The 13,164-nt window shown below is 39.9% G+C and overlaps 1 protein-coding gene across 4 annotated transcripts in view; it reads right to left on the reverse strand.

The window, feature by feature from the left end:
- phldb2b (pleckstrin homology-like domain, family B, member 2b) overlaps positions 1 to 10,131 on the reverse strand; it is a 36,873-nt gene extending 26,742 nt beyond the window's left edge. For 3 of the 4 annotated variants that reach the window (XM_058625573.1, XM_058625581.1, XM_058625556.1), the window contains exons 1-5: positions 9,819 to 10,131; positions 3,266 to 3,322; positions 3,049 to 3,172; positions 2,151 to 2,249; positions 1,526 to 1,609 (exon numbers count right to left, since the gene is read on the reverse strand). In XM_058625573.1, the coding sequence (XP_058481556.1) occupies positions 1,526 to 1,609; positions 2,151 to 2,249; positions 3,049 to 3,172; positions 3,266 to 3,322; positions 9,819 to 9,851 (397 nt within the window). In that variant the 5' untranslated portion in view covers positions 9,852 to 10,131. Of the gene's footprint in view, positions 1 to 1,525; positions 1,610 to 2,150; positions 2,250 to 3,048; positions 3,173 to 3,265; positions 3,323 to 8,239; positions 8,279 to 9,818 lie in introns of those variants that run through there. The other variant, XM_058625564.1, reaches the window with a different exon arrangement.
- Between the last annotated feature and the right edge of the window lie 3,033 nt (positions 10,132 to 13,164).

The following is a 13,164-nucleotide window of genomic DNA, read 5'->3' on the forward strand; positions in this document are numbered from 1 at the left end:
GTTATTGGCCCAGTGACTTTTGATTGTGATTATTTTTTTTCCTTTTATGTTATATATGAACATATTGTGTGAAGCGAGTAACTTGAAATGGTTGCAGCGAGCTAGGAGTGAAGCTGATGTTACTCCAGGTCAAATCCCAAACCCAGAACAGATCACTTCCTAAACAGAAGTAATCATCTCCAGACTGTCCTGTGGTGTATACTGTCTCTTTCTCTCTGTCTCCCAATGCCACCAAAAACCCCTTTCAACTCCCCCACATTCTGTTTAAGTCCTTTCCTCATCCCCTGCTACTTCACAATGCCCCAGCCTTTTGCACGTCGACAGGCCAACATGATGTCAATATTTGAATCAGCCAGGCACAGTTGGAGGATAAATAGGCTTGTCAATGTTTAACTCAGAAAGACCAGGCCACACAGGGTACAATGGCAGAAGAGAAGTGTACACAGAAGGACGGATACACGGGGAGGGAAAAGATGCTCTACTGCACGTTCCTCTAAAATAACAGAGGGGAAAGGAAGAAAGTGACACAGGAGGAAAAGAAATTAAACACAAAGACTCGTGACTGTAGCTGCAAGAATCCAGGAACAAGAGGGAGAAAGAAGACAGACAGACAGACATAAGAGATAAACCGATAAAGACTGCTGGAGAATAATGAGACACGTGGGCAGGGATAGACAGAAAGATAGCAGAGGAGAGACAGTGGAATTTGGGAGGGTGCTATGTGTGTGTGTGCGTACCTGGTATTCCTGATGTTGTGGGGACCTGAATCTAAATCTGGGACTTGTCTTCTTTATGGGGACAAAAATGAAGTCCCCATCATTTTATGGTGAAGACATGTTTTCAAGTTATGCTGAGGTTAGGGTTAGGTTAAGGTCATGGTTAGGATTAGACCAGTAGTAATTATGGTTAAGGTTAGTGTAAGTCTCTAGGAAATGACTGTAAGTCGAGGCAATGTCCTCTGAAGTCATGGAAACCAGTGTGTGTGAGTGCGTGTGTGTGAGCGGGCACAAGCATGTGTGTATTTTGCCAGTTTTCTGCAGTCGAATACATCAGCATTTATGAAATAGTTTATCCTCCACTTTCTGGGAGCTCTGACTCATTGTAGCAGCTCACTGTTGTAAATCATGAGTAAATTAAAACCAAACCAGAAATGCTCACATACATAGGAAAACGTGCACACGCACACGCACACGCATACACACGCACACACACACACACGCCTATACATCTATGTGCAAATACACACATACACGCATATACTTGGTGTTTCCATGCAGAATGTCATTACAGTTAACTGTACCCACATGACTCATACACACACATACTAGAGGAATGCACATTACCCAAACCACAAATTAACCTCCCTCTCTCTCCCTCTCTCTCTTTCTCTCTCTCACTCTCTCTCTCCCCTTCTCTACAGTATGCACAAAAGTTGCAATAGAATAAGCAGTTTTTATTCACCTTTTCTATTAATGACCAGTAGGTGGCAACATATCAAAGCCTGTGCTGTTAAATGTGTTCTTACCCTGCGTGAGTGGTGTAGGCACAGAGACCTGGACTCCATCCAAACTGCAAAGATTACCGCAGGGGTCCAGGGTCACCACACCACCTGTTATAGTGTAAAGACAAAAAGGCTCCGCTTGAGTTCATTTCACACTGTCCACTATTCGTGACACCATGACAAATTACACAAAAGTAAACACGTGTGACATCACATTTGATTACAATAACACATGGTGCTACTATCACCCAGTGAAGTGGTTTTACGTCAGCTCTTTGCAAGTCTGATTAAATGTTTCTGAATATAACGCATTCATTGTTTGATTAAAGGTAAGGTATTTATGTAAAATTAAGATTAAATAAAAATTGAATAAAACAGTTGAGGACTTTGGCTATGTGAAGAACAGAGAGCTAAAATGTATGCCAATATTTCATATATTTTTTAATTATATATTAACTTTTGCTTAGTTTGTTTGCTATTTTGATTGTTTGGGTTTTACTTTATTGTTGAGAGCTTTATAAATTAAATAAAAGCTGTAAACGCAAATAAAGATTCTGTAGATTAAGGAGGAATTATTTGGCCCATGCACATTTTGCAATGAAAACAATTACAATTTAATAAAGAAATGTAGAATACACTTCACATTCACCTTCATTGAAGATGAGACAGTGCTCTGCTTGGATGCCAGGCCCTTGGATCGTGATATCTTGAGGAATGGGTGCATCATCCCGGCCTATGCGGGTCACACCTGGAACATAAAGAAGGACATGCATGACTGGAACAAGCCTGTGTAGAACTAATAACTCTTTGACAGCATATTTTACATGTGAAATCTAATCTCACGTCTTTGTGAACTTGCACGGTGGCCTGTGATTTAAAGGGTGTTGCGTAACTATCAATTTTAACAGGTTATTCTTCTTCAGTGGACACATTGTGGGGGGAAAATTAGAGAGTTTTACTAAAATGGCAGGTACACATTGTTGGCATTCCTCAGTGAAACGGAAAGACACGCCAAGATGGGAGACTGTGAACGCGTGTTGGAAGTTTATACAACAAACTCTACATCACTATTTTCAGGGTGCAATTTGTCAAAATTATTATTCGACCACTATATTTCAGAGGAGTAATGTGGATTTTAGCCTTTAAGTTGATTGCAGGTTTTGCCCTCGACATAAGACTCATGAAACCACACAGAGTGAGTCATCACAGCTGTTTGGGTTGTTGGGTTAGTGTAGTATTTTCATCATTTTTGCATGGTTGACTGTGGGAAGTGGGGTAGTTGGGTTTTCCAATAAAAATAAACAGACTTAAACCATAGATGTGAATGTAGTAACTTGAGTTTATATTGATTTTCAGTCCTACTGTGTGACTCCCTGTCTTCCTCGACTTTATAATGAGCCTTTCCCACTTCTCACACATCTCCAGTAACAACAAAAATCAGGTGACGGGTCGGCAGTGAGAGAGAGAGGGGAAAAGATAGATAAGAGAAGGAAAATCTCATAGATGTTTTACATGACTGTGAAAAATTAACTTGAAGTAAGATTTACCTTCTTTCAATGGCAACAGTGTGATGGCCACACTCAGCCTCCCACTGCCCAAGCTCACCAGATGAGGCGTAGCTGTCTGGACCTTCAGCCCCTTTCCTGTGTCGATCATGTCCAGAGGTGGAGACTACACATACCAGTCACAGTGGAAAGATCAGTTTTCCAAAGCGTGTCTCTGTTTGTGTTTGGTGTGTGTGTGTGTGTGTTTATTTTGCTTTACCTTCAATTCAGCGGGAGACATTTGATCTGATTCTGGTTGGAGCAACATCTCAGAGTCCTGCAGCAGTAAAGATGGAGAAAGCACATCATGTGAAATTGTGGTAATCTTGACACACATGCAAAGACACACAATGTTGCATACATAAGTCACGTAAATTACACGGAGCTGAACAGATATGTATGGCCATACATAGCAACACTAATTTGTACTTAAAGAAAAACTGCATGGCATGCTCCCACATGAGAGGAGCTCTCCGTGTGAAAGTCATCCAGGGAGAACGAGCCACAAATAGAAACACAAACACCAACAGAGGCTAGCTTTAGGAAAGATAATTGTACTTAGACACTTCGTTAAATGTTATTAATTTAGGTGTGTAGATGTGCAAATATGTTGATCTTTCACACCAAAATATCTGATCTTGCAGCATAATAATGTAGTATTAGTCCAAGTTCTCACACCACTTGGTTAAGGTTGAGGAAAAATGTCTTTTAACTAAAAAACACAACTCATTAACATGTACACTCATGATAAATGCAGTGTTTAACCCGTTAAAAAAGGTGAATGTTATGAATGTGATCCATTATATTTCCCACATAACTTACAGTATATGATGTTGCACTTTAGCTGTGTACAAATATAAATTCTTTTGGGCATTTACAGCAAGATGTTTCAAAGAAGGAAAGATCAAGGACGACATAAGGGAGCTGAAGATAGAGTTGTGTAAAACAACGAGAAGAATGAAAACACAGCGAGATAAAATGAGACAAAATCAGAACTGCCTCAACAGAAGACTGTGTGTTCAAGTAAACACACTCACATCCAGTGTCAAGGACAACCCCAGCCTTACCCTGCAATTCAAACAGCCAAAAACAATCCTGCAAGCCTCTATTTGTGTGTGTATAAACAACCAGCTGGAGGAGTTAAATGCTTCTCACCAAAGCACAGATGATTGCAGCGTACAGGAAACCACCCGAACCACATCTCTTTAAGCACCTTCTATCATCCCTTTCCTTCCTTTCTCTTCCATCTCCTTGTTATCCTCCCCACACTCACTATCTAATTTCTTTAATTTGGTTTCCCTTCCTGTTGCTTAAGTACTCTTCAACTTCTTCAGCAAACTGATTACTCCTCATCGCCTATATGTTCACTCTCTTTGCGCCGCATCCCTGTGCCTTTTCATTCCCCACTCTTGTTTCTGTCTTTCCTCCAATCTACCAGCAGAGGAAGCTCAAATTAAAGCCAGCTCCCTACCACTTCCTCGAATTCAGTACCAGCTTCCTTACTGAGCTCACTTCCTTTGCTGCTTTGACACCCTCATTGCCTTCTAACACACCCCCCCCCCCCCCCCCCCCACCACCACCACCACCACAAATAAAGTCACACATCAGCTCTTTTTGTTATCACATGAAGATACGAGGCCCTGCATTCCACAGCGGGTTTCTTTTCCATCACTGGTGTAGACAAAGCAAACACACCATGTATGATGGCAACATCAGCTGGACAAATGCTGTGAAGACCACATGAGATATTGAGGGAAAAGTCAAATGTTTAAGTTTGTTGTGAAAAGACTTTTTCTTCCCTTCCTCTCTCTCCATTCTCTCCAGATTCCTTGACCTATCCCTAACCTCCTTTCTTTATTTGTCTGTTCCTCTCCATTGTGTCTCTGTCGTTCTCTGCCCCCCCCCCCCCTTCTTTCTCCAGGTGAACTCCAGCCTGGGCAGGTCAAGACAAGTCTCTGGCCTTGTTTTACTCTAGTTGAAGCAGAGCAGTGAGGTGTGTTCAAGATTTCCAGCTGAGATTTACCATAATGTCAGGTTCAAACACCAAACCTGATGCTATCAGGGCTTTTGAACTATACTGGATTTTAAAGTCTACTCTGTTGTTAGCATAAAATCTATGTCAAACAAGCGTGACTGGCAACTGATCTGAGCATGTCGTCATTATCAATCATTTCTCACTAACAGAGACATTTTGGTTCAGGAATGAACACAAAACTATACAAATCCTACTTCAGACACCTGGCAGCTATTAAATGTGCTGTGTTTCATTAGGAGGATTCCTCGTCTGGTATTTTTCAGATGTACCTGCATTTACTTTTTTTTATGGATTTATGTTTACTATTTTTAGCCAACAAATAAATATTTGAAAAACTTTTAAAAATCATACTCAGCCAAGTGCATTGCACAGCTAGGATGGAGACGGATACAAAGGTCTTTTGTGTGTGAACCAGTGTTCAGTGCAGCAGTGACGCATGTGCTTGAAATTATATTAAAAGATTATACTTGTAATTTCATGGCAAAAACTCAGCAGTGCTCTTGTGCAACACAATCTGGGAAAAGAGGCATTCTTATGTAATCAATAAAAGGAATGAGGCAGTCAGGTCCAACGAAAATACAAGAGGTATCTTTAACATTTCATCACAAACTCGCTCGTGATTTCAAAAGTTTTTCCTTCCTTTTATGGGAAATTTGAACAAAGGCGATTTTCAGGCAGCGGTGTGACCTACTTTTACCTTTAATCCCAAATCTGGTGTAAATCTGAATTTGTCTGGCAAAAATAACTTCGCAAACACACAATGGGTTTTTAAAATCACAAGGACTCCAGCAGAGACAGTGAATGCATCCACACACTGTCTTTGATCCCATCTGTAGAACAGCTGAGTCTCCCCCCCCCAAAAAAAACAGTATTACTCTGCATCTGGAGGCAGAGAAAGGGACAAGAAAAATATGGACTAATAGGAAAAGGGAAAGTGATGAAAGACAAGAGAGGGGATCCATGAAACACGAAGGAAAGACCCTGCATTCCCAGGCTGCTTCAAGTTATACTTTTATTTGCTTCATCATCTGCTTTCATCTCCCTGTCTACTCCCCTCTCATGTATTTCCTCTCCATCTGTTTTGTCTTTTCCTCTGTGTTAGTTTTCTCCTGAATTCTCATTTTTGCTGTCTGTCTGTAATGAAGTCTGCATTTTCTTATAAGCACATCCCAGGACATTTGTCATTGTTGTTCATGTCACAGATATGGATTGATTGTCCGCGTTAGTAATGACTGAGTGTCACTTTGTGTGTTTTATACACCTGACTACTCTACCAAATGTTTCTTTTTAGTCAGTATGCATTAGAGTATATGCATACCAAACATATTTCTCCTTCATCTTGGTATTTCTTACTTAGATAATGGTTTCAACGTCAATGTCAGCACAAATTAACAGGCAACAGGGAAACCATCAATATGGCTGTTTTCTTATTTTAAGACTGATGTCTGTTGTTGACCATCTGCTTCTTCGGGGCATGTGGCATGTAGCATGCGGCTGCTTTATTACTCTAGCCTGAGGCTTGTGGGTGTTTCAAAGCAGGCACCTCTTCAAGACGATGGACACGAGCTGGCTATGAACTTCACAGTGAGATGTGGATGGGAATATTGATAGTGTAATAACAGCGACCTTCACGTCTGACCACCAGATTCTACTCAGTTCATCTGTGAGTTTAACTGAACATTTGTACCAACGTTGACACAATTCCTTATATGTGTTTATAATCATATTGTTGTTACAATGCAAAAGAAAAAAAAAGAATCAAATCTTTTTCCTGAATTTCCTGAAGGAGTTGTTGAAATACCGCTTTGGCAAGAATGGAAAGAACATATATTCATTTCGAGGTCCAGATCAACAGACACTGGTTATGTTTAAAGAACATGCGTCAGTTTAATTTACTACCCTCTTCAATTGTAAGAGGACAAAATGTTCACTTCCAAAAACTGTAATAAAAACCATACAGATTAATATTTGCTCCTGCATAAATCTCTTTACCAACTTCAGCCCTGCACAAAACTACCAAGCAATGAAGCATTTTGAGGACTTTAACCCTTTAAATGCCAATTTTATTCCCATATAACTAATTTTTTATTTATAAATATATTTGTATAATGTAATCAAATGAGCATTTCAAGGGTTACATTACTGATAATTTTTCACTATTTGATAGTTTCGATCAGGACTGAAGTTGATCAAAAGATTTAACCACAAAAAGCAGAAATTTGGACATATTTGTCCAAATGGACAACAATGTCTATAATGAAGCCTGAGGCCTGAACAGCAGAGCCCTCAAATGTCTGTTCTTACTATAATAGAAGCAAAAAAAGAAAATTCTGTAACCAAATTTTTACTATAGCCCATTTTAAAATATGTAAGGGTTATTCTTTATTTTTTCAACAATAATTTAATGTATGTGACATCTCCTGCTCTGATGGGTCTAAGATATGGGTCCATTGATGTATATGGTCTTTTAGATTTTTAAAAATTAGGTTGTGATACAGTATGGAGTTATTTATAAGGTATTTATTATTTGTAGAGTATCAGTGGAGTTAATGCTCTTCGTATCTCTACTGTACAGTGCTTGTGTGCATATCTGGGTGTTATGTATGCAGAGTAATCATGTGTGTCTGCTTTACCAAAATGTGAGTCAATGGAGTCTCTCGGTTATCACAGGATCTCCTTTCTATTTATCTTTGTCCTTCTTTTCGCCGATACAAAGCCAAAACAAGTCTTCCTGTCTCTTTTTCTCCATCCCTCTGTTTCTCGCTGACATCCCCTCCCCTCCCCTTACATTCCAGCGTTACCCTCTCCTCCTCCCACCTGACAAAGCCAGTATTGTATCGCAGATGCTGGATAATACTCACAGTGACCCTCGTATGGAGAGACTCGCTAAAAAGGCTCCGTCTCGATCCCACTACACTTCTTGTTTTGTCTGCAGTGTCTCAAACAAGACTTTAATTAGTTTGATGTGTCGACATAGACGACAATGCAAACTCCTCCCCTTCACCCACACAGACTATAAAACAATGAAGCTCTCATATTTACAGTTGATCCACAAAGGATTCAGACCCCCTCACACTTTTTTTCACATTTTGCCCACATAATGATGAAGCAAACTGGAAAAGAAAACACTGAAATATTGACACATACGCATCGATTCACCTTTGGGTTAATTACAGCCTTCATGCCAATCTTTGCACATCTGTATCAGGGGAGTTTTCTTTCTTCATCTCAAGCTCTGGCACGTTGGATATTGGGACGGCCCGTGGGGTTCAAGTCAGGGCACTGGCTGGGCTGTGCAACAAGTTTCCATGTCCAGTGCCACTAGAAAAAACATACCTGCAGTCTAATATTCTGAGTGGGATGGTATTAGGTCTGTGACGGGCAGTCTTTTATACTTGTTGTCATATGGAATTGGCTGTACATGTACATGAGTACATGAGTTTTATCACAAAAATTACAAAAAGGGTCTGAAGTCATTGTGATTGCATGGAACACACCTTATCTCATACCGCTGATTAAAAACGAATATCCCGAAGTAATATTAAAACTACACTATGTCATTCTTTTCCATCATTTAGCAAATGGCAAGATCCTCACAGGAATTCAGGTGTATTGCTGCTGCAAATGACTCAGAGTTTTTAAGTTCTCTTGAAAGTCTGCATCTACGAAAAGGACCACTATCAACAAATGTTTTGGCTTCAAAGACTCTGGTTAAAGAAGAGAAACATGAAGGGACATTACACAGACGGCACCGCATTAGTCATGTAGCTCACAGGGTCAAATAAACTTCCACTAATTGACTGAAAAGGAAAGATGACGGTCGATTTATGGACTCGCAGATAAAAATAGACCCAAAACAAATATGTGGGAGAGATGAGGAGACAAAAGAAAAGGAAATGGATGAAATCACCTCCTATAAAAAAAAATGTAGGAAAGATGTAGGAAAGCTGTTCAATAGCCGGCCTTGAAACAAAATGTGATGCAATAGTGTCGAAATAGCACACTGAATCACGACTTTACTAACCAAGTCTCCAAAGATCTGGATTAGACGGATTACACTCAAGAGCCAGTGCCTCACTTATTCTGATAAACACATCAATGGTCCCCACTCCTCTGAGAGCGCTGAAGAAGTTGTTCAGTTTGTACTTAATCACTTTTTTGAGTCCAGTTATCTTAGCAAAAATACACATAAATAAACTTTCACAGTTGAAAGATTTATTTTAGCGATGTTGCTTCTGTAACTGCGTATCAGCAGGACACAGACAACACACCACATGCTTTCATTCCAGGAGCTAATACAAACCTCAGTCTAGCCAGAGACAACTACACAGGTATAATGGTTTAAACATCAGTGGATGCAGGACTGCTGCCATAAAGCCACACTGACTCAATTAATAAAATATCCACAGTTATAATATATAATATACAATATACAAACACAGATATACAGGCAGATATTACATAACATAATACTTTATCTATATCTATAAATCTGAGATGTTAAAGAAGTGGAACATAGAAGGACTAAAAATATTCAAGCTTATTGGCATATTTTAAAGGCACAGTCCTCATGTGGTTAGGGTTATTCAACCTATAGGAGACTGGACGTGTAGCTTTATAATGAAGCTGAATGGGGACTTTAGAGAGAATATGTAAACAACCTCAAGAAACTAACACATCTACAAATCCATTTGGATCATATAACACTTGGCTTCTGGGATATTAGAAGTGGACTCACCATTATAGAAGCAGGACGGGCCACTTCTGTCATAATGACCCTGTTGCACAGCAGCAGCAGCAGCAGCAGCGACTCCAAGTTCCAGGATACTGTGGGCAGAAATGATCCTGTCACTTCTCCCTTTTTGTGATCACAGTTTCCGTCCTCATAGCAGATGCATACATTCCCCCGTGTACAACCTCTGGATGTTTAGAAGTGATTTTCCTGACTGGCACATGCACACGACGACACACTTCAAACAGGACTCACACACACTCACAGACACACACACACACAACAGTAAAAGCTGGCGGCTGCAGCCAAGTGCGACGTGTAGAGGAATGCAACAACAGCTGGAAAGTTGAGCAGGAGAGGGAACAAGGGGAGGGAGTCTCTCTCTCTCTCTCTATCCCACTCTCTCTCTCGCTCTCTCTCTCACACACACACACACACACACACACACTGCACAAGGTGCAAGTGTTTACACACCACCTACACTTGACCTGTCATTCTAACTGCTTCAAAGGAAGAAGTCTTCAGGCTGTAAAAGAGTGGTAGAAAACAAAGAGGGGGAAATGAGAGAGAGAAAGAATACACTCGTTCAAACTTGACAGTAATGATAATAAAGCATGATTAGAAGAATGTTTGACAAATGATATTACAGCAGGAATGGACAACTCAATAATATTCACTCCGTCCATTCAGACCGCAGGACAAACAAATCTGGCAATCCTCAAGTCACACAGCAGGCAATGAAAGGACTGATAAATCATCATTAGATCAAGATATTTATAGTCTTTCTTGCAAGAAAAGAGATTCAAATTCAGAGAACATTTCTGTGCCAGACCAATTATAGGAAGTTTATAGTTTCAGACTTGGAGTATAAGAGGCTCACATTCTTACTATTTAGGGATTATAAATAAAAAAAAAAGAATAATTTTGTTAAGGCAAAACTGCGTAGGCTGACTTTGTTTCATAACAATGTTGCTGGGAATGCAGTTCAGCCAAGTGAGAGTGATGTGGCTCTTAAAGGGCCACTTCAACCAAAAAGTATAAAGTTGTTTGTTTGTTTTTTTCTTACAAATTTCCAGAAATAAATATGTTATTTGATGTCATTCCCACAGCAACAGAGGAAGTCAGAAGTGACAAATGCCTAAATGCCTTCAAAGAAAATAAAAGCCCTACACTGTTTTTACTGTTGCTGTCAATTATAACAAGTTTAAGGAGTAAAAGATCTGAAAAATAAATTAATAAAAAAAGAAATGTGAAATTTAATCCAACACTGTAACAGAATGTGACACAAAAACACAGCAGCACCGTAACCGTTTTTTAAGTTTACTCTTCATTTGACCAAGTAGAAAAAAAATTGGGTGAAACAGCCCTTTTAATTTCATCACGCATGCACACACATAGCCTTTGTGTCCCATATCTCACGGGCGCAGGTGCACAGCAGACCCAGCGTGACCGCACCTAGGACAAGAATGCACACTTGTCCAGGAGAGCATGCACTTTATGAGCCAAGTTTATCGGCTTTTTTGTCTAAACTGCAGTTATATATAGGCCAGATGAAAGAACAGGTGAAACTGAACTTATCAGTTCCATTTACTTAAACAAACAAAAGTAATGTTTGCACCACCTTCTACCTTTTTTAAAAGTTGTGTGTTGTGTGTTGTGTGTTGTGCCACCTGAAAAAGCTCACCTGCATGTACAGTCATGCATGGTCTGGAGTCACCATGCAGGCATGCCGGCACTTCTGAAAAGAAAGTAGGTTCTCATTATTTGGCAGCAGTTCATCCATTTTACAGTTTATAATACAGGTTTTATAACAACGACGACAAGAACAACAACATGCATTACACACAACTGGAAGATTGTAATGTTGGGTTGGAAGTCTATAGCCTCTGGGGCTTGTATATACAGCTGGTGAGATGATCTGAGATAGAAAATCCATAAATACAAAAAAAGAGCAACAAAGAAATACAGAATTCCTCCTTATTTCAACGGATTGTTTTATGAAATTTAAGAAAACAATATATTACAGTCACATGTCACTACATATTTGTAGGTGTGCTTACAATTGTTTTCTATCCTCAGTAATGACGTCAATGATGTGTTGATCTTCAATAGTTCAGAATGACTCACTAAAGACGTTGGAAAGTAGGAAAAAGTTTTCCCACCCCTGATCCCAGCCATGCAGAGACCACATCTAATTTGCACTGCATGTGTTCTAATGGTTGTAAAGCACATGCATGCATACCCATGGAATCAGCATGAGTTTATCTCACAGGAACCACAAGGGTCTTGCTGTAAAAATAAACAGAGAGAGTTTGTGCATCCAGTCATGCTCCCCTTTCTGCACGACACTCGGTGTAAGTGCATATCAGAGCAAAGTCAGCAAAAAGGTCTGAACCCCACACAATCACAAATGTTAAGTCAACACTTGGCAGGAATAAAAGTGAATAAATGGTGTTCATATTATTACATACATTTTTTTTATCAGCGAATGCAACAAACAGGTCCTTATCAGTACAAAAATCTCACATTTTATTTGCCCATTTTAGGTCTCACCTCAACATTAGCACATGTATTTTTGGAGTTGAAAGTCTTAAAAGGGCAAAAGTTTAAGGTTGTCAGGATAAATCAGCCGTTCCCCCCTTAACTTTCATTCCTGTCAAGTGTTTTTCGAGAAGCTATTAAACCATTATGCCATCCATGGATGCTTTACTGCCTACCATGAGAGCTGGTGAGCTTTCCCAATGACTTCATCCCGGAGCCTGTGGGTTTCAGAGGACCACCAAACACTTGACAGCATTCCTAAGTCAATTCCACAGATCCCATGTGATCCCAAGAGGCCAAGTGAAAAACGGCGGAGCTGTTTATAGAGAGATTCTACACGTCGTAAAAGGAATTTGCCATTTAAGCCTGGTTTCATTCAGATAAATTCTCCTGCTTACATTCAGGTTTTAAATAGCCATTACTTTAATGCCCACATTCCTTTTTTTCTTTACTATCCTTTTAGTCATCTTACAGTTAATTTATTCTCATAGCAACCCCTCCTTACATCACCGACCAGTCTAGAGCGTTTGTGTGGGCACAACTATCCAAACTACTTGCTATTAAAAACATCTTAATGACAGATAATTGGATGAAACTGACACTGTCTGTAGCTGACGGGGTTTTCAGTGCAGTGTGCTTCACGTGTTTAATCAAGTCTTTTGTCTCTCTCCCTCCCCCCCCCCCCCACTCGTCCATTCTGTCAGAGGCAGCAATGTCACAAGATACTGCACAGTGTCATCTGTTTTTACAGCTGTTTCAATACTGTAGTCATCATGGTCTAAAAAAGAGCACAAATGAATCTTTATGTTAC

The sequence above is a fragment of the Solea solea genome, chromosome 1 (assembly GCF_958295425.1).
Source record: "Solea solea chromosome 1, fSolSol10.1, whole genome shotgun sequence".
In the NCBI taxonomy this organism is placed as follows: Eukaryota; Metazoa; Chordata; class Actinopteri; order Pleuronectiformes; family Soleidae; genus Solea; species Solea solea.